Source organism: Lutra lutra, chromosome 16 (assembly GCF_902655055.1).
Source record: "Lutra lutra chromosome 16, mLutLut1.2, whole genome shotgun sequence".
Lineage (NCBI taxonomy): Eukaryota > Metazoa > Chordata > Mammalia > Carnivora > Mustelidae > Lutra > Lutra lutra.
In genome coordinates, this window is record NC_062293.1 from 2248333 (window position 1) to 2269454 (window position 21122).

The 21122-nt window shown below is 57.2% G+C and overlaps 1 protein-coding gene across 1 annotated transcript; it reads left to right on the plus strand.

Annotated features, from left to right (window-relative positions):
• Positions 1-5612: 5612 nt before the first annotated feature.
• EIF4A3 (eukaryotic translation initiation factor 4A3) lies at positions 5613-20978 on the plus strand. Its single transcript, XM_047707921.1, is given in 15 exon segments — positions 5613-5851; positions 8171-8243; positions 8817-8883; positions 9478-9540; positions 10145-10297; positions 10516-10576; positions 11900-11914; positions 11917-12040; positions 12451-12530; positions 12533-12588; positions 13360-13501; positions 15941-16025; positions 16119-16246; positions 17329-17404; positions 20831-20978. Coding segments are annotated over 15 exon segments (1440 nt in total). The 5' UTR covers positions 5613-5682.
• The last annotated feature ends 144 nt before the right edge of the window (positions 20979-21122 follow it).

Consider the following 21122-nt stretch of genomic DNA (forward strand, 5'->3'; position numbering starts at 1 on the left):
TAGCCTCCAGACGATGAGAATTCTTATTTCTCCCGTTCTCTGCTGCGTCCCCACCCCCAGAGCAGCGATGCCCATACATATGGGTTGGGCGAATGCGCACACGTTGGGTGGGTGCCTGGTTCCCACCGAGGCAGAGACTAGTCAAGGAAGATGTTCACGGACTGAGCAGGAAGGACCTTAAGGATTTTCATCCCAACAGACAAGGGCCGGTTCCCAGTTGATGGCAGAACAGCCACCAGAACTCAAACCTCCTGCCTGGTGAGGAGAAGCAGGAGGCTGAGGCTGCCTGGGGCAGAGCGGGGATGGGAGCGGGGAGCGGCCAGAGCACAGATGGGAGGTCAGACACGGACGCAGGCTCTCAGCCCAGAGTCGTGGCCCTGTTCTCCTCTAAGGCAGGACATTTAAACTCCTAAGCCTTGGCTTTCTTTCCTCGGCGGTGGGGTTCATGGGCGCCTGTATCATCGGGGTGGGAAAGCATTGCTCACTGTGCCTGGTGCGTGGAAAGTTCTAGGTAGTTCTAAAAAACTCAAAGAAATGCCATCATTCTAAGTCAAGAGAGGAGGCCGGTGGCTCTGATGTAAGGAACAGCAGTACTGAGAGCTGCAGAACAGAGTCGAAGAAGCCTCCAGTTCCCAAAGGGGTGTGAGCACAGGAGAGCAAAAACCAGTTCTTTGTCACCATCGTCAGGGGGACCCCGACTGACCACATTTCCATACATCCAAAGTCAAGAAAGCGGTGTTTCTGGTAACCTTAGCTTGGTTGAAAGAGTGTCTTCTGGGGGAACTCGGAGGAGTGGGGCTGGGGGTGTCCAGGCGGCATGGGGACAGCAGCACCTGGTGACCACATCCCATAGCAGTGATCAGTAGACCCCGTGAGCTGCCTGGGGCCAGCCACAGAGCACCTGAGGGTGACACCTTCTCCATAAAACGGAGGGAGCTGGCCTTTGGGCTTGCCTTGCAATCAGGATGCCGTCAGCAGGTGGAGGCGGGGCTGAGCACACGAAGGGCGGGCCAGAGACCCGGAGTGCAGGTGGAGGACGGCGGCGACGGGCCCCACTGCCCTGCAAGGGCAGTTTCGGGTAGAGGATGACACACCGCAAATGGAGACTATGCCTTCGCTCTTCCGACGAATGCTGGGGGAGGATTCCAGAATTTCTAGGCAGGTTCTCAACCCCACGGTGGAGAAGACGGGGTGCGTGTCCCTGGGGTGGGGCTGGGTGTGGCTGTGAGCTTGGCTTCTGGGGCACAGACTGGTCAGTGTGGACCCCACCCCATCTCCGGCCCGCGCCAACGCAGAATGGGCTGAGGAGGCAGGAAGCAGCCATGCCCACAGGAGCAGGTCGAACCAGTCATTCTCTCTTACTTTCCACACGCAGACGTGCGAACACCTGCCTGACACAGCCCCACTTGCCCGTCTAGGCGTCTCGGATAGAATCCGGCTAAATCAGGTGAAATTCACACAGCACAAAATCAGCATTTTCTTTTCTATTTATTTACGTTCTTGAGGAGGTCTCATGCCCCGTGTGGGGCCTAAACTCACAACCTTGAGCTCAAGAGCCGTATGCTCTACCAAGCCAGCCAGGCGCCCCTACAATTAACCATTTGAACGTGAGCCCTTCACAGTGCTGTGCAAACCTCTAATCACCTCTAATCAGCACATTTTTGCCACCCCAAAAAGAAGCCCCGTACAGGCTCACTGAGCAGCTCCTCCCCCATGCCCTGGAACCACTCATCTACTTCTTGTCCATGGACCTGCCTCTTCTGGACATCTCGTAGAATCGTACATGTGTGACTTGCGTCCGGCTTCTTCCGCTCAGCATAGTGGCCAAATGACTCCCCCTGTTGTGCGGACAGATCACATCGTCTTTACCCACTCATCCCTCCACGGACACGGGGCTGTCCCCGCCTCACGGCGATCACGAGTCCTGCTGCTGCAACTGTGTGCACCTGCACTCCTGAGTCTACTCATCTATCGGCTTCCCCCGCAAGCTACCCCATGCTGCTGTCCTATGGCCTCCCGGTCTCACCCTGCGGCCACTCAGATGCTTGCACAGACACCCAGGAGTCCATCTTAGTCCTATCGAGCCTTGACAGCCCGTCTGTCTGCACATCCCACCTTGGGCCAGCCCCGTGACCTCCTGCCTCAACCAGGTCAACTCTCTAAACTGCTTATATGAGCACGACCCTCTCTTCTCAAAGATAGACCGCCCAAATGCATTGAAACTTCACTCACAGCCTGTGACAGCTTTTATGATCCGGCCTGGCTCACTACTTCTCCCACCCCTACACTTGCCCACGTTCACGATGCCACAACCCCCTCAGCTGTCTGTCGACTGCACCAATCCCCTGCCCATCCGGGAGTGGTCACGCTCATGGTCCCTTCTTCCTGGAAGACTCCTCCCTGGGGTGTTGCCCTGGCCACCTCCTTCAATAACTTGCAGGGCACCGTCCACCAGTCACCCTGTAAATCAGCAACCCACTCTCTTACACTTTGCTTTTTTTCCATTTTGCATCATGCAGTTATAAAACCTGCAATTATCTTATTGGTCGGCAAGTTTTGCCCTCCCACGGAACACAAGCTGTGCAAGGCAGCGCCATCTGTCCTGTTCGCCGCCCTTCCAGCACCTGGAACAGTGCCTGTGCCTGAGAGATGGTCTTGTACTTCTGCCGCCCAAATGCTGGATGCCGGCAGTGTGTAGTCTCGGGTCCAGCCAGTGGGTTCAGGAGCTTAGCAAGCTGCTGCCCTGACTAGGTGGGGCTAGAGAGGTCCATGCGTACAAAGGACCAGTGTTTACCCTCTAATACCTGGTGATGGGCAGGGACCTCTGGCAGGAAGTACATCTCTGGGGACAGCCCCTCAGATTCAGGGCATCAGCTCCTGTGGTGATGATTCACGGGAGCCCAGCCCAGCAGCCTTGCACCCAAACCTCCCACCCTGGACAAGACCAGCCACTTTGTCTCCACCCCGAGTCCAACCCAGAAACACAGAAAAGGAGGCGGTCTCCCGTGGTGTAGCCCACAGTTCTGTTCCTGTCTTCCCATTGCTAGGGGATGAACTTGGGGATCTCCCAGACAGCAGGACCCATCCCGCCTTCCTCCTGCCCTCCCGCTCCACACATCTACGCACACCTACCACCTGCTGGATGGTGATGGGGGAAAAGCCGTCAAGGCCCTGCCCTCCCTGAGATTAGTCTAATCAGGTAATAAGGCAACCACCTTCCCCCAAACATAAATGGAGTGAGAAGGGAGTACAGGAGGCACAGGTGCCAACAGAAATGGAGGGGGGGTCCCCTGCGGTGACTGAAAGCCCCGGGATGGGGAGCCCAGGGGTAACAAGCCCCCTAAATCCATCTTTCAGGTTAGGGGACTCAGAGCAGGGCCATTTCTAGTCTGCACCTTCTAGCTGGAATTGGAATTGAGGTTTCCGGAGACATCATGGAGGTTAATGGAGACATTACTGGGGACGTTGGAGCAGTGGGCTGGTTACGACCCCCAAGCGGGCTGTCAGTTCCCACGTTGCAGGCAGATGGTCACGCCCACCACCACCACCACAGAGCCACGGGGCAAGAACTTTAATGAGCCGGAAACAAAAGTCTGTTCTCAACACACGACTGACTAGATTATGCTTCTCTCAGGTGTAAAGTGAAACCTGCTCTTGATCTACGGACCCGGCAGCGCGTTGCACAGGCTTTGTGGAAACTGGTGCAGGACCGGGGCAGGGGGACACCTCTCCTTAGAGGGACTCTCCCGGCTGCCATCACCAGGGCCCACCTGTCCGCATCGACTGAACCCACGTCCAGCCCCAAGCTCCCTAGGGTGGATGTACCCTCTTTATCCTCCCAGAGGCCTCACGGTCACCACGGGGGACCTGCCCGCTAGATCTGGGTGCAGCCCCTGCATGTCCCGCACCACACTTCACACACTGTATTTTGGGGGAGGGTGTCATCCCACCGGATTACAGTGACCTCAGGGACAAAGACCAAGTCAGCCTTGCTCCCCGCTGTTCCCGGTGAGCCCTGTTCAGGAGACACTGCATGGACGACCACACCCCTATCCCCAAAGCTCTTGTCCTTGCATGGGCTCTGGCCCTACATTGTCAAAAACCCACTGGCCCCAACCAAAACGAAGAGGGTTTTTGGATGTGTGTTCCAACACGGCGCACACGGCCTGGGCAGGAAACGGCCCCTACTCCGGAGGCCAAAGCCGAGCCCGGGGGTGGGGGGTGCGTGTGACTAAGATGGGAAATCCCTCCACAGTGCAAGGCAGCCGTCCTCGTCGCACTTAGTGGGAACGCAAGGATCTTCTCTCTCCTCGGTGACCCACGACTCCACGTCGGTCATCTTCCGCCGGCGCGCACCCCGGCTCGGGGCAAGGTTCCTGCGCGCTGGGGGCCTAGCGCAGCACTGCCCCGTGGGACTCTGCCGTACAGCGGGACCAGGAGCGGCGCTGTAGGAAAACAGCCCGAGTGCCATGGACCTCGGTGTACCCAAAATGCGGTCATTGCAACGCACGGTCTGTGGAAGGTTTCGCGTCTTGGGAACCCACGTGCGCTTGGCCACGCGGCCGGACGCCCTCGCAGAGGCCCGGGGAACCCTCGGTATCACAACGCACACGTTCAAGTCCAAGAGAGGAGGTCGGCCTCAGGAACGCGGACTATCTCCCCAACACCAGCGTCACCGGCGCGTTTCCCGGTCAGCTGTCGCGCACCGCTCGGACAGACCCCGCCGGCGGGCCGGAGCGTCGGGAGGAGCCGCCCCGTCCGCCCGCTCGCTCGCTCGCTCGCTGCCGACGATGCCCCCCGCCTGGGTCCCCCCTCCGGCTTGGCGACGGAGACGGCCGCCCCCTGCACGACACGAACCTTCGCAGCCGGGGAGCGCGCCAACACCCCGAGAGGCCGCGGAGCAAAGACATGCTCGGGCGCGCGGGCCCAGACATCGGGGACGAAGCGAGGTGACAAACGCCACTCTCCATCTCCGACCCAGGCCGGCGCGGGGCCAGCGGGGCAGCCCGCCGCCAGGCGCACTCAGGGACGTCTGGGGCCAGACGCGGGAGGGGCTCCTGTGCCCGGGGGAAAGCCAAGCCCTCCGGGGCCCCCCCTCCGGGACAGACGTGTCTGCGCCCCCCGCCCGCACCCCCCGGCCTGGGGCGCTCCCCCCACACACTCGCCCGCACCGGGGCTGCGCGCCCGGCCAACGGGTTATAGCCTGCACGAGGCTTTCCCAAAAGCGGACGCTGGCGTGAGGTTTTGCACCGGCGCCAGCGCTGCGTTACCCTAACCCTAAGCTCGGCGGGATGAGGGTGCGGACGGGGCGCCTCACGTGGCGGCGGACGTCGGCGGGGCGCTCCGGGTCCGCCAGCACAGGGACTAAGATGTAAACACACGGGGACGGAGCAACCCATTCAACTGCCGCTCCCGGTCGCCTCCGCCCTATTTATAGGGTCTGGGCGGGGTCCCGCCCCTGGCGCGATCCCGCGGGAGCTTAAGTCGCGCGAGAGCGACAGCAGCACCGCCCCTCTCCCTGAAGTCAGCCCCCTTTCCCCTTTCACGTGGAGAGAAGCTCGCGGCCCCGACGCACACTCGTACGCACGCGCGCGGTGGCGTCAGTTCCTGGCGCCGGCGGCGCGCGGCCCTGCTTCCGCTTTCCGCTGCGGCGCGCGCTCCGCTCTCAGCCGACTCGGGATCATGGCGGCCACGGCCACGATGGCGACCTCGGGGTCGGCGCGGAAGCGGCTGCTCAAAGAGGAAGACATGACTAAAGTGGAATTCGAGACCAGCGAGGAGGTGGACGTGACGCCCACGTTCGACACCATGGGCCTGCGGGAGGACCTTCTGCGCGGCATCTACGCCTACGGTCCGGGGCCGCGAGGCGCGGGTGGGGAGGGCGGGGGCGCGGCCAGGAGGGAGTCCCGGGGCCTCCGACGGGCGACCCCTCCCCGCGTCGCTGTCGTTTGGCGTGTCGTTCTGGGTGCACAGCTCGGCGCCGGGCCCGGCGAGGGCTGCGAAGTCTTCGGGCTCCGGGGGGTCACTCCTGCAGCGGGAACGGGCTTGTAGCTGGCAGGACCCGCGCTGTCTGGGCCCTGAGGGTTTACCACTGACCCCGGCAGGCTCGTGCCCTAAGGGAGCTTGAGTGGCTTCGGGGAGAAGCGCAGCCTAGAGCCGAGCTTGCTTCGGGCAGTGGTGATGGCTGCGAAGGGGCAGGGTGAGGGGAGTAGCGGGGCTGATCGATAAGGGGGCTCCCAGGACGGGCTGACCTTTGAGCTGTGGTCTTGGTTAGGGAGCAGCTGGTGCCAGGACCCTGCAGCTCGGAGTCGGGTGCCCTCCGTGGTGGGAGCCCAGGGAGGACTTGGGACCCGCTGGCAGGGCCAGATCTGGCAGAGCATCCTCTGAGGTTATGAAGAGTTTGAGTTTTATTTCTAAGTGCAGCGGGAAGCCATTGGAAGGTTTTTTGTTTTTTGCTTTTTTTTTTAAAGATAATTTTCTCTTTTTTTTGAGGTTTTATTTATTTGACAGACAGTGAGAGAGGGAACACAAGCCAGGGGAGTGGGAGAGGGGGAAGCAGGCTTCCCACCAAGCAGGGAGCCCGATGCGGGGCTCGATCCCAGGACCTCGGGGTCATGACCCGAGCCCAAGGCAGACTCCCAACGATTGAGCCACCTAGGCGCCCCAGCCATTGGAGGGTTTTAAGCAGGGGAATGACAGGGTCAGATTTGCACTTTTGGAAGTTTTTCTGGGAGTGTGTGGACATGAAGGGAGGTGAGAGGTGAGGCAGGGGAGGAGTGGGGGGCATGAGTTGAGGAGAGTTGATGGTGTTGAGGTGGAGTTGGGTTGAAAGTGAGCAGCAGAGGAAGGAGGATTCCTGGGTGTTGTGAGCAGCTGGTGGGGCGTGCTGCCATTTTCGTAGGTGGGGAGCACTTGAGGGAGGCAGGTGGGTCTGAGGGGCCTGTGAGCCGTCTCGCTGGAGATGTCGGGAGCCTGGGAAGAGGTGGGGCTGGGATGCGGATGGGAGCGATCAGCATCTTTGCCTAACCCGTGTGGCTAGGCCGCGTTTTACCAACAGCCCTTGATAGTACCCCAGTGTAGACAGGGCAAGGGGATGGGAGGTGAGAAGGGCCACTGCAGCCGAGCCTGGTAGTGAGGCTGACAGTCCTGCCCACCTCTTGGCATCCAGGACACCCCTTCCCCAAATGCTGTATTTCGTTTCCCATCCGTGTGCTTGGTCATCACAAGGGTTTTAAGTCATCTGTTACGGTTTTAATGTTAGACGGGAAATCCGTCCTACATTGTAAAGCCTGCCCAGAAGTAAGCAAAATACAGCTTTTGTACGTAAGGTTCCGTTCACTGGGAAGGTAACATTTCCTCCCTCAGAGCAGCCTCGTTCTTCAGTAGTGGCTGTGTTGGAGGCTGTGGTGTCGTAGTTCGGGAGGCTGCATCAGTCGTGGGGGGAGCACAGCGTGGGCCCCAGCAGAACCCCTGAGCCTTGGAGTCGGCACCAGTATAGATGGCTTGAACCTCAGGCACGCTAATCCAGAGAGGAAAGGGGTAACGACAGTGCTGGGTTCGTTTTCAGCTCTCGTAGCTTAGAAAGTAGCGGAACAGCACAAAGTGATGCAGGCTGTTGGGTCGTCAGCACAGGAGGACTTGGAGTGAACGGCGACCTCTCCACCCGTTCTCAGGAGTACCACCATTAAGACGTTGGGGGTTTTGGGTAATCTAACTGGAGTCTCTGTGTAACGATGTTCATTTTATAGATTTGGTCTGTGTGAATAAGATGCTTGTTTGTATAAAAATACAGTTCAGCTCGGGGCGCCTGGGTGGCTCAGTGGGTTAAGCCTCTGCCTTCAGCTCAGGTCATGATCTCAGGGTCCTGGGATCGAGCCCCACATCAGGCTCTCTTCTCAGCAGGGAGCCTGCTTCCCTCCTCTCTCTGTCTGCTGCTCTGCTTACTTGTGATCTCTCTCTCTCTGTCAAATAAATAAATAAAATCTTAAAAAAAAAATACAGTTCAGCCCAATTCATTCAGCAGCTGTTTCTCGAGCGCTTGGGTGTGTTGGATTTTGGGTTAGGAGAGGTGAGGTGGGGCTTAAAAAAGGATACCGTCCGTGCCCCTAAGGAGCTTCCAGTGTCCTCACGGTTAGAACTCACTTTCCAACTTCTCTGTTTCTTTTCACAGGTTTTGAGAAACCGTCAGCCATCCAGCAGCGAGCCATCAAGCAGATAATTAAAGGGAGAGACGTTATTGCTCAGTACGTTCCTGGCGCGGATCAGGGTTAGGCGCTAGTGAGTCAGCTGAGTGCGTTGGGAGGACTGCTTTTCTCCTTCTCCACGGACTCGCCATCAGCCTGTCTCTTGACTTCAGCCACAGGGTGTCTTGTTTTTTTTGGTTTTTGTGTCCGTTACTCTAGAAAGCTGTCATATTTTTAGGCAGTTTTACTTACTAGTTGGCATGTGGCACGGTTTATAATACTCTCTCGAGGGCTTTATTCCTGATCTGCTTTAATTTTAAAGACTTGTTTATAAGGAAACTTATTTTTGGAGGATGGTTTTAGCCCCAAATTGTAGAGAAGAATTACATTGGTAGAAATGTACCATTTTCTGCCATCGGTAATGCCTGTCAGGTTATAGATGCGGCGCTGAGTCCCCTGGTGCACCTGCTGATCTCACCGCCCGTGACCCCACAGAGTCCCACCCCTTGCTCTGAAGGCGTGGGTCCTCTTGGGTCTCTGCAGCCTGCCCCTCGGAGTGCTGCTGTGGGAGGGGGCTGTGAGTGGGACCAGGTAGCCCGTCCTTCACCCCTGTGTCTGTGTTTCCTTTAACAGATCGCAGTCTGGCACAGGCAAAACCGCCACCTTCAGCATTTCTGTCCTCCAGTGTTTGGATATCCAGGTAACTTACACTCTTCGAGCGAACCTTCCTTCGATCCTAAGAAATACTTCTTTTCTTCTGTAACCGCGGTGTTCTGAATGGACAGTTTTTGAAAATGTCTGTTCAGTTATCCTAACTCAGATTTTTAAAGAGACTTTTAACTGCGCCATTATGAGAGCTAACTAACACTCTATCACAAATTCCTTGCTTAAATGGGGAGAGATTTTAGTGGACATTCTTGTCTGAAAGCCAGAATCCTGCTGGTTCTGTCTGTGTTGGTTTACCTCCATTAGAAATGAGAAGTGTGAGGCGCCTGGGTGGCTCAGCGGGTTAAAGCCTCTGCCTTCGGCTCAGGTCACGATCCTGGGGTCCTGGGATCGAGCCCCGCATCAGGCTCTCTGCTCAGCAGGGAGCCTGCTTCCTCCTCTCTCTGTGCCTGCCTCTCTGCCTACTTGTGATCTGTGTCTGTCAAATAAGTAAATCTAAAAAGAAAAGGAAAGAGATAAGATGTGTGGCTACCACGGGGCGATGTTCAGAGTAAATTTCATCTGAGTTAGTGTGGTCTGCCTTGAGGATACTGAGGATTGTCTGTTTTCTGACACATTATTTCACCAGGTTCGAGAAACCCAGGCTTTGATCTTGGCCCCAACGAGAGAGTTAGCTGTGCAGATCCAGAAGGTGAGCCACTGGGGTCGGGGGGGCTCTTTGCACCTGCTTTCTAATTCAGTTGGGAAAGGCTGGCGGGCTGATTTAATCGAATCCTGTTTTTTGGCTCCCTCAAATTTAGTTTCCTAATTCCTGACATTTTGTCCTAAGTCACCGGTAGGAGTTGCTGGTTTATGCTGAGGTACTTCAGTGTAGCTGGTGGGATTCCTCGAGCTTTCTGCAGTCTCTGAAGTGTGACCTTTTTCAGTAGGAAATCGGTTTTAATAAAATAATTGTTTTTTGTACTTAACAGCATAAAGACATGATGTGTATTAAGATGTTAACATTGTCTCTGGGTGGCTGGGATTACAAATTTTTTGTATGTCCGGGTTTTTTGTAATTAAAGTGTATTGTTTCTGTAGTAAGAAGCCAGTAAAATGAACTTCGTCTTGGCCCAAAGAAGCTTAGAAGAGGAGGGTGGGTTTTTGTTTTTATGACACAAATCATGGAGTCAGTGACACTTGGTGTCATCTTACATTGGAGTAGAGGTTCCCTTCGCTTTGGGGAAACGCCGAGGTCTCTGGCTTCAGCGTGGACCTGAGGGCGGGCCCCAGACGCGACCCCGGTTTCCATTCAGGGCCTGCTCGCTCTGGGGGACTACATGAACGTGCAGTGCCATGCCTGCATTGGGGGCACCAACGTGGGGGAGGACATCAGGAAGCTGGACTACGGGCAGCACGTTGTGGCCGGCACACCCGGGCGTGTCTTTGGTAAGTGCCTTTGTCTAAAAGTCATGGGGCGGGAGCGTTTGGAAGACCCGCTCCGATGAGCCAGCGTTGTTCTCCGTTTGCTGGGCTGCGTGCTGGAGTGTGTGTGGGGGTGACCTGTAAGAAGTGGACGGAAGGTCCCCGAAATCCTCCAGAGCCCGATGGGAAGGCTGGCTGCTTCCCCAAAGCCTGGGGTCTAACGATTTCAACCCGGCCGCGCAGACCATGATCCGGCGCGGAGTTGAGGACGCTGGCCATCAAGATGTTGGTGTTGGACGAGGCGGATGAGATGCTGAATAAAGGTGCGAGTCACAGAAGCCGGATTTCCTCCTGACCGTGAGCTGTTAACGCGCTCTCACGGCAGAGGTGACACGTGGAGCGAATGCAAGCATTTCTGGTGTCTGCGGGAAGCCTCGTGCCCTGGGGGCGGCTGCGGAAGTGAACCTGCACCTTGCTCTTACTGGGGGCAGGTGGGGGGGCGTAGGGGGTGGTGTGAGGCTGGTGGCAGCCAGGACTGTGGCACCTCTGCCCAGCCTGGCATGGCGTTGCCCTGTGCGTCTGGGGGTCGGCACAGACGAGGAGGCGTGTGCTTGAGATGGGGCGCGTAGACGCCTGCCGCAGATTGTGGGGCATAACGGTGTGTCCGGGAAAGCTGGTTTTGTGGCAACGGGGTATTCTGTTCATTTATTTAACTAGTTGTCTTATGGGTTGTCTAGGCTGGTTTTCTTCTTACCAGCTAATAAGATGAATTTCTAGACTTGTGAACTTTTTGGCTTTTCACGTGTTTCTACCAAAACACATCCGATGACAGATACGTGCTGGTCCTCAGTGATGACAGCTGTGGCCTTCGTGCACGGTGTGGAATCAGGTCATGAAAATGTCACCTTGAGCCAGGGCCTTGCTCCAGTGTCCTTCCGCTTGTGCTGCCTGCACACACCCCTGCCTCGGTCCTCCACCTCGTACCGTGGGGTTTTTGGGGGTTGCCCGGATGACGTCAGGGTCGTGCGGGTGGAGCAGGCAGTGTCCAGCAGTGCAGGTGGGGTTCTCGGGGTTCTCCTGGTGGCCAAGTCTCTGGGGGCTGATGGTGTCCTGAGGGGCTGCCCTTGAGCCGAGTGGGACGCACAGTGACTCTGGGGCGCTCGGGGCTTCCTTAGTGTCTGATGAAGCTGCCTGTGGCTCCTTGTGCTCCAGTCCCGTGGGCAGCACTTCTCGGGGGGAGGCCTCCAGACCAGCAGCAGCTGTGTTCTCTGGGAATTGGTTGGAAAGGAGGACTTGGGGCTCTGTCATTCGTGTGGTCACAGCCTCGCAGTCTATCGGGGGCCCTGGGAGGCTGGAGCATTGTCCACACGCTCGCCTGCTGACCCGTGCTGCGCAGGCCGGGCAGGTGGTGGCACAGGGCAGCTGCAGCTAGGACTGAGGTTGGGGCAACCCAGGGCTGGGTTTCTGTTGCTCTTAACTGTGGGGCTGAGATGCCAGAGCCCACCACGGAGTCGCGGGGAGCAGGGTGCATGGATTTCCCGGCTCCGTGGGGGAGATTCCTTGTACAGCCTCAGGACTTCACGGTTGCCACCTCTGGGTCAGAGTGTGCAGCCTTCAGACTCACCCCATCTCACCGTTTGTCGCAGGTTTCAAAGAGCAGATTTCGACGTGTACAGGTACTTGCCCCCGGCCACGCAGGTGGTACTCATCAGCGCCACGCTGCCTCACGAGATCCTGGAGATGACCAACAAGTTCATGACCGACCCCATCCGCATCTTGGTGAAGCGGTAGGAACGCCCTGCGTCCGGGTGGTTGGAGAGCACAGCCACATAGTTCTATCTGGGGCTTAAAATGAGAAGAATTTTTAATTTCGTTTTATTTTCTGTTTTGAAAAGCCAGCTTTTGTATGTGCGTTCCCCTCTGGCCCAGGTAATCTCCAAACTCTCAACTAGCTGATGGCGTTTGTCCGTCAGTGTCGTGGCAGTAAAATACAGGATACGAGGGTCCGCGGCTGTTGAGGGCTGAGGACCGGCCGGCATGTGGCCCGTGCGGTGGAAGTGCTGACCGCAGGGAGGGCTGTGGCCGGGGTGCGGGCGCCGCCGTGGGGCAGGCAGGCGCCGGGAGCAGTGCTTGGCTTGTGTCCGCCCGCAGGTCTTGGCGGAAGAATGTGTTCCCAGGACTTGTCTTTGTCTTCTAGTGATGAGTTGACTCTAGAAGGCATCAAGCAGTTTTTTGTGGCGGTGGAGAGGGAAGAGTGGAAATTTGACACCCTGTGTGACCGTACGACACGCTGACCAATACTCAGGCGGTCATCTTCTGTAACACCAAAAGGAAGGTACGCAGTCACCCGAGCTGTTCAGTGTCCTCCTGGCCCGAACGGAAGGTTGGTTCTCTGAGGAACGCCGGTCAGCCCTTCTCTGAACGGCTTAGAAGCGAATGGTCGGGCGTGTCCAGTTGGACTGTGCAGACGCGTCGATGCGGGTCCCACCAGAGAGGGCTCGGGAGTCACTGGTTTTAGGGTGGGACCTGGGCCTGGGTCTTGTAGGCCTCCAAGTGATGCTTGTGTGCAGGCTCAGTGCAGAGCCCTGGCGGCTCCTGGAAACAGGGAAAGGAGTTGGGCCACCGTCCAAAAAAAGATGCAAATTTGAATTTCAAACAAGAACAGTGAGATACGGTCTTTTTTTCCTTCTTGAGAAATTTATATGGAACAGAAAAAAAAAAAAACAAGAGGAGTTTTGCCCTGGTACATGCTAGGGGAAGTGCCGTTCTGCATACCCAGTGAAGATTGGTCTGAGTTTTTCTTAAGGTTTTATTTATTCACTTAACAGACCGCGAGAGAGCACAAGCCGGGGAATGGGAGAGGGAGAGGCCAGGCCTCCCCTCGAGCAGGGAACCTACTCGGTGCTTGATCCTGACCGTGGGATCAGGACCCGTGCCAAGGCAGAGACTTAGTGATGGGCCCCCCAGGCACCCCGACTGGTCTGAGGTTTTGAGAGCACTTGGCTGTGCACGCATCGGTTGTGCCGCAGGCTGTTGTGGTGAATCCAGAACGTACCGTCTGGTTTGGTTTCCGAGCTCACAGCGCGTCTGTTGGTTTGACGTGCAGGTTGACTGGCTGACAGAGAAGATGAGGGAAGCCAACTTCACGGTGTCGTCCATGCACGGGGACATGCCGCAGAAGGAGCGCGAGTCCATCATGAAGGAGTTCCGGTCCGGCGCCAGGGTGGGCAAGCCCCTCTCCACACTCGGTCCCGCCGGTGGTATTCCCTGGGCTCGCTGTCCGCGGGCTGTGCGGGTTCCCCTCGTGCTCCTGGCTGTGGTGGGGGCCACCGTGAGGGCGCCTTCGCTGGGTAGGCCGGTCGCCTTACTGGAAGCGTGTTTCTCCGTTGCCGGATAAGGAGATTTTCTGTTCATTCTCCCGTGTGGGTCTTTAAATCCCCCTGTGGTCAGAGAACGCGCCCTGTCGACTCATGCTGGGGTGTGCTCGGTGGCCCAGTGCTCGCTGCCCCTTCAGACGCTGGTGCACATGTACGTGCGTGTGTGGGCAGAGCGCTGTGCGGTGGCCACGCATCGCGTCCTGTGCGGGCCTGGAGGTGCAGGTGGCTCTGCGTCTTGGCCTTTGTTTCCCGAACCGTCCCATCGGCGTTGAGAGTGCCGCAGACGCCGTTCTGGGAGGCTTGCTGTGCTCCCGCCGGTATGTCCTAAGGCCGGGTCTGCACCTGCGGGCTCCCTCTGCTTCTGGAGGAGTGGCTTTCGTCACTGAAGCACCTGTGTCCCCGTGTCCCCGGTCCTGCTGTGATGCCGCCACGGTGGCTGCATCCGGTGGCTGTCCCCTCCGGGCTCCTGCACACCCTCTGTCTCCTGTTTGCGGCCACAGGCTGCGGTGTCCCTGGTGCACGCGGCTCGCAGTGTGTCTCCGGTGGTTCTCCTGTAGTCTGATGGTGATCCTGTCTTTATGGAGCCACCGGTCCGGTTCCGTTAATGCCGACACTGGCGTGTGTGGTTTAAAACTGACCACGTGCGTCGTAGGTGCACTTTACTTCTCATGTTTCTTCTCTTTTGTTTTTCTTTCTCTTGGGTTTCTTCTCACTGTGATTCCTTCTCCCCAGTTCTGGTTTTGGAAAGTGTTTTTATCTTCGTGAGTTGAGCAGCCCCTTAGCACATCGGCACCTGTCGTGATGCGCACTGGGGCCATCGTCGCGGCCCGCAGAGGCTGGAAGCAGGACTTCAGTGGCCCTCCCCTTCTGTGGACACCACACGACATCTTCGTGTGACAGAATGTGTTTACACTGAGACTCGTGGACCCCGTTCTTCTCTTTTCCTTTGTCTCTGACCTGTATGGGTTGGGTTTCCTTCTCCCTGAAGAGTGTCTTTATGTGTTTACTTTGGGGCTACCGGGGACAGGGTGCAGGTTTTAGTTAGTCAGGCAGTGTTTGCTTCACTGTGCAACGCCCTTCCGACGTCTCGAGGGAGGGGTTTGCTGAGAGAACCCTGGGGTTACGGTTTGTTGCCGTTGGGAAGTCCCGCTGCCCCGCTCCTGTGTTTGCATCTCCCCGTTTCTTCCCCTGATGGGTCTCGGTGTGGCTCTCGTCTTGCTTATGTCTGGCGGCGTGTGACCTGCCGAGCCTGGGCTCCCCTCCCCGTGTGCCCGGGGTCCCTGTTCTCTCCTCCCCTTGGGGCTGCACACGTGGGTGATGATGTGGCTGGATGCCTTCCTGTTCCATCTTGAACTCTTGTTCTCCTGCGCTGCTGTGCCCTCGCACTCTGAGCGCGTCCCCACAGTCACATCCCATAAGCTAGGATTCGAGCCATAGGGTGTAACCTGGGATCTCCTGGCAGCCACAGTAACACAGATTAAAAAAAACCAGGTGAAGTTGATTTTTAGTACATTTTATTTAACCTCATGTGGCATGTCATTTCAGCGTTTTCATCGCGTAATTAGCATTAAAAAATACTAATTAAGACTTTTCTGACTTCTTTTTGTTCTAAGTCTTCAAATGCTGTGTGTGTGACACGTCCACAGCCCCCGTTCCAGGCTGGGCACGATGGGGGGGTGCTCGGCCGGCGGGTGCTTCGGGCAGCCTCTGTGTTGGACGGTGCAGGCCGGGGTGTTTCCGATCCTGTCCTGGCTGAAGGGCAGGTGGTTGTGAGTCGCAGTTCAAGTTGGAACACACGGCAGAGCCCGTACCGAAGTCAGTGACACTGCCGTCCCCTGCTCCTTGCCAGGCAGAAGTAGGATGTGTTTCCCAGTGATTGACGGGACTGGCTTCCACAGGTTGAGCGCAGCGCAGGGAGAGGTCCTGGTCTCTGTCAGTTCGAGCCGCGCAGGAGGCCGGTGCAGCTGAGGACGCAGAGTGCCCCGCACACAGGTCGCTGCCGTCCGCAACCCCTCACACCTGCGGGGGGCTGGGTGACAGTGACCCGGCATGTTTAACTTAGAGCCAGTCTAGAACCTTTCTTTTAAGATTTTATTTATCGTGGGGGGGCGGCAGAGAGAGGAGGACAAGCAGACTGTGCGCTGAGCTTGGAGCCCGATGCGGCACCCCATCCCAGGACCCTGAGATCACGAGCTGAGCCGAAATCAGGACGGAGCCACCTGGCGCCCCGCCAGCCTGAAACTTGCGTGACTGAGGTGACCACCTCAAATTCCTTCTCTTTCGCAGTCGGGTGCTCATCTCCACGGACAGTGTGGGCCCGGGGGCTGGACGTCCCGCAGGTGTCCCTCATCATCAACTACGACCTGCCCAACAACAGAGAGCTGTACATCCACAGGTGCGGGCGGGCTTCTCGGGGGTCTGCCGGCCGGGGGGCTTACTGGCGCCTTCCCCGCTGCGTCCTCTGAAACGGTTTGTTCTGCTCTTGAAGAATCGGGCGGTCGGGCCGCTACGGCCGCAAGGGGGTGGCCATCAACTTCGTGAAGAACGACGACATCCGCATCCTGAGGGACATCGAGCAGTACTACTCCACCCAGATCGACGAGATGCCCATGAACGGTGAGCGGCCGCCGGGCCCCGCTGTGGCAGCCCTGGGGCCCTTTACCTGTTCTCGTTCTGGCTGTTTTGGGGACGTCTGTTGTGAGCCTCCAGGAAGAGCAGTGTGTTTTCTTGTTCCTATTATTCTTTAACATTCCTTTCTGTCTCTCAGTGGCTGACCTGATCTGAGGAGCCCTGCGTGCCGACGAGGAGCCGGTGGCCGCCCGGTGCTCTAGTGGGGAAGCGCTCGGGGGTGGCTTCCAGGTGATGGGGTTTGTGCGAACTCTCCGACAGCCCTCCGGACAAGCGTTTGGTGTTCTTTTCTTACCTGTATGTAAATAATGCATTGCTCTAAGGTTCTTTTTCATTAAATGTTTGAAACTTTTACTATAAACTCTAATTTATGTTTCTTTTCTTTTTTCAAACATTTATTTAAGTAATTTCTACCCCCCAATGTGGGTCTCGAACTCACGACCCTGAGGTCAAGAGCCGTCTGCTCCACTGACTGAGCCGGCCAGGCGCCCCTGTAACTTACGTTTCTCAAGGTGCCCCTGGCTTTTTTGGTAACATGCAGTGTGATCCAGGCACCTGGTCAGGCCCTTCACCCCGTTCTCTGGTCTCGAGCAGTAAACAGAAGTGGTAGCTCTGCCTGCCTCTGCGGACGGCCCACACTGGTCAGGATGATAGCGCTGCGCACTGTTCACCGGCGATTCTGACTGAAGGCGTTTGCGCTGGTCCGGTTTGTGAAGGGGACGTCCTATGTGAACTCCCGTCCCGGAGAGACGGCACAGGGTCCCAGAGGCAGTGCATGGGGGCACCTCCGCACCGGCAGCAGAGACCGTGACGCCACAGCCCCGGCCACGTGCACCCACACTGTCCCCAGCCAGGACGCGGCAGCCGGCCCCGGTGCCCGACACCGTTCCCTATGGACGGCAGGGAGGGAATTCAGAGGTGGAAGAGCAGAGGCCGCAAATACTTGTCCCCAGCGTGGCCTTGGGTTTGTGCACACCAGGTGCCGAGACAAGATGGGACCTGAGTGAACCCTGGAAGGACTGGTCACCGGCCTTGAGCTGGTCACCGGCCTTGAGCTGTTCCGGCCTCAGAAGCACCGCAGGGTAGGGTGGAGGAGGAACAGGTGCCCACGGAGAAGAGACGGCCGGAAGCCAAACCAACCGCAAGGTGAGACGCTTGGGAAGCTGACCTCAAATGTTGTCCAGGAAAGAGAGCAGTTAGAAAAAGCACGAAAGCCGTTCACCCTCGCAGGTGACCGGGATGTGATCCATGGCTATCAGAGGTTTCATAACCACCCTAAGTGTTGCAGGGGCGTGGGGACTTTTCATGGTGGTGGTGTCGATAGGTACGGACTTTCTGGAAAGCAGCCTGGCTCTGAGCAGTCGGAGCAATTAAAATTGAGTAATTTTGCCTCGGGCAGTAGTCTGGAATGTAGACTGCACAAGTGCGTTCCCCACAGTGCGCTGCGGCACTGGGAAGGGGAGTGAGTGGTTGGCGCCGGGGGCTTTGTGGGCGAGCGCTGATATTTGCATCGGTATGAGCGGGTGGGGGTTGTTGGGAACGCAGCTGGCGTCAGCCCAGATGGGTTTAGCTGCGTCCCTTGGCAACTGAGCATCAGGGAAGCAAGAGGGCTGGTGGGCCCCGCTAGACAGATGTTCAGACCATTCAGCATTCCGTGTGGAATGTTCAAGTATTCAGTAGCTATTTTTAGTGGTTAATAGCTAGAAAGCGGAAATAACCCAAATACCCATCCCCTGGGAGGTGTGGTAAGTGCCCACGGAGGAGCTGGCTGCTGGCACCTGCCGCAGCTCGGGGAGCCCACCAGGTGCAGGAGGCCACGTGCTGTGTGATGCCGCTTCTGTGAAATGTCCCAGGCGGGTGACTGGACAGCTAGCAAGCGGGTGGTGATTTCCAGAGGCTGGGGAGGGCGGCCAGGGAGCGCGTGCTCTGGGGCAGTGTTCTGCGGGGGGGCAGGAGGGCGGGATGAAAACGTTGAGTTGGACCGTGGTAATGGTTGTGCTACTCTGAATGGCGTATCACTGGGTAACGTGTTTGAAAGGTGGTGAGTTGTGTGTGTGCGTGGCTCAGTGGAAGATCAGGGACGAAGTCTGCCGCATCCTCCCCGAATGATGCTTGCACGGGCGCGAGCAGGGTGAAGTCCGTTGTTCACAGATCGTTAGGTTGGGCTGTAAAACGACTCGGCTGCACACTGTTACAGGAAGTCAGGCGCAAATAAGCGAAGAGTGATGCGACGGGAACACCGGCCTCGGTAGCCCGCCAACCGACGGAGCCTGGAGCGGCGAGTGCGGCATGGACTGAGGCTTTGCTGCCTGAGTGTTACCAGGGGCGTAAGTGAAAAGGTAGGTCATCAGAAACAATGTGACAGTCCTCAGTGTCCCCGCACCTCGAGCAGAGCGTCAGACACTGGCAGAAGCCGACTGAACTGCACGGAGAGATCGATGAGCCCACGGCGAGGAGTTACTGTCAGTAACCGTGTAGGAGAGGGGCACGATGTCCTCATCTAGCACGTTCGGCATCAGACTGTGGCGCTGGCTGGCGTGGTAAGGCAGCCAAAGGGGAGAAAAGGCATCCGGTTGGAAAGGGAAAGGTCCTTATGCACAGGTAACGCGCTCCTTCACGTAGAAGATCCTAAGGAACCTGCAGCAAAGAGCCGGTAACAGTTTAGGAAACGCAGCCATATACAAGGTCAGTATTCAGAGCTCACTTGTACTCCTGCATGTCAACGGGGCACACTCGGAGAATGAAATCCAGGGGCTCCGTCAGACGGGAGATACATAAGCTCTGTGCACCGAAAGCCACAGCACATCGCGGTGGGAAGTGTCCGTGAGCGAGAGAGGGGCCGTCCTACGGGGGAGTCGGCCTTGTCCGCTGTCGGTTCTCCCCATGCTGTCCTGCAGAGTCCGCTCAGCCCCAGTCACAAAACTGAGACTTGGGCAAAAATTGAGAAGCTGATTCTAAAATTCATTTTTTTTTTAATTTAAAAAAAATTTTATTTATTTATTTGACAGAGATCACAAGTAGGCACAGAGGCAGAGAGAGAGGGGGAAGCAGGCTTCCTGCTGAGCAGAGAGCCCGATGTGGGGCTCGATCTCAGGACCCTGGGATCATGACCCGAGCCGAAGGCAGAGGCTTTAACCCACTGAGCCACCCAGGCGCCCGATTCTAAAATTTATATGGAAATACAAAGGATCTAGCTTAGCGAGAACGATTTTGCGAAATTGAACGAACTGGACAACTTCGAATGCCTTATAGCAAAGAATACTACAGAGGGATGCCACGGGGCCTTGACCATGATACAGAGTCTACAAAGAGACCACAGATTTACAGTGAGAGGGTTTTCGACAAACGTACCGAGGCAGTGCCGTGGGGGAAGGATGATGCTTTTAACCGAAGAGACCAGAACACTGGGGTAACCACACGCAGAGAAAAAATTCCTCAGTTGTTATTTCACACCATGTAGAAAAAGTAGCTTGAGATATAAGGCCTAAAATTACAAAACTTCTGGAAGAGAGCGGGAGAAAAGTCTTATTAGGGACCTTGAGTTTGGCAAAGATTTCTTTAATAGGACGGAAGAAATAATTATAAATCGGACTCTTCAAAATGAAAACCTTCTCTTCCTTGGGCACCGTTGGGAAAGCAAGAAGGTGCACCATGGCCTGGGAGACAGCATTCCGAAGCGCAAACCTGACGGGAGCCTTCAGCAGGAGCCCGCATGCGGGGCTGTTACTCGGGAGGGGCCGTGGTCCCTCGCAGACGCCCAGGTCCTCCTCCCTGGAGCCTGGGACCGAGTCACAATGGATGGCAAGAGGGACGTCGCAGACAGATGTGATTAAGGATTTTGAGACGAGATCATGCTGGACTACCCAAGTGGACCCAGATCAACCACTTGAGCTCTGGAAACCCAATCATATTCTCGACTTCGGTCAGCCGGAGGGGTCTGACGCGCCGACCCACCGTTGCTGGGCTTGGAAGCACTGCGGCCAAGGCGAGCCGCAGCCTCTAGATGTGGTGAAGGACACATGGCTCACATCGGGCGGCAGCCCGAGCCCAGACCTCCAGACCTGTGCGGCCGAGGTCTGCCGGCAGCCTGCACCGGCGAGGAACCGGATTCGGGCCGAGCCTGCGGGGAGGAAGCAGCCTGGAGGGAGACTTTGGCCGCCCTCCCTGCCACCAGCACCGCAACGAGGTGATTCTGCTATTTTCAGCCACTGAGCTTGTAGTCATTTGTTACAGTAGCAATGGAAAAACTACAATATCCATGATGGGTGTAGAACGTAAGTCAATGACAAGGCCACTCCTCCACATTAGAAAAAGGCCAAAGATTTGAAGAGACGCTTCCCCGGAGAAATTCATGGGTGACAGATCGCCAAAGTCTGCAAAAAGATGCTCGGCATGGCTCGTGGGCCAGCGGACTGGTCCCGGGTCGGCGAGGATGCGGGGCGGCGGGCACTCGGCTGCTGGCGGGAACGCGAACCGGCACCAGCACATTGGAGAGCAGTTTGGCAGCTTCTAGAACGTGAGTCACACCCGCCCCCGTATGACCTGACCGTGCCGCCCGGGCCTGTGCTCCAGAGAAGTGAGGACCCGGGACTGCTCCGTGCGGCTTTATTCAAACCGGCCCCAGATCACAACCAGCCCCGAGGCCCACGGTGGCATAACCACTCGGAGGCGAGCAGGGACGTGCAGCGTGGGCGAGTCTCAGAGGAATCAGGCCGAGTGATCTCAGCGGGACATGCGGGATGCTCCCCGTTCCATAAGCTTCTGGAAAACACACTGCAGACTGGTGGTTGCCTGGGATGAGGTGTAGGGGCCCATCTCCCACCCACCCTGCCTCGGACTCCACGCCCAGTGGGACGTTCTCCAG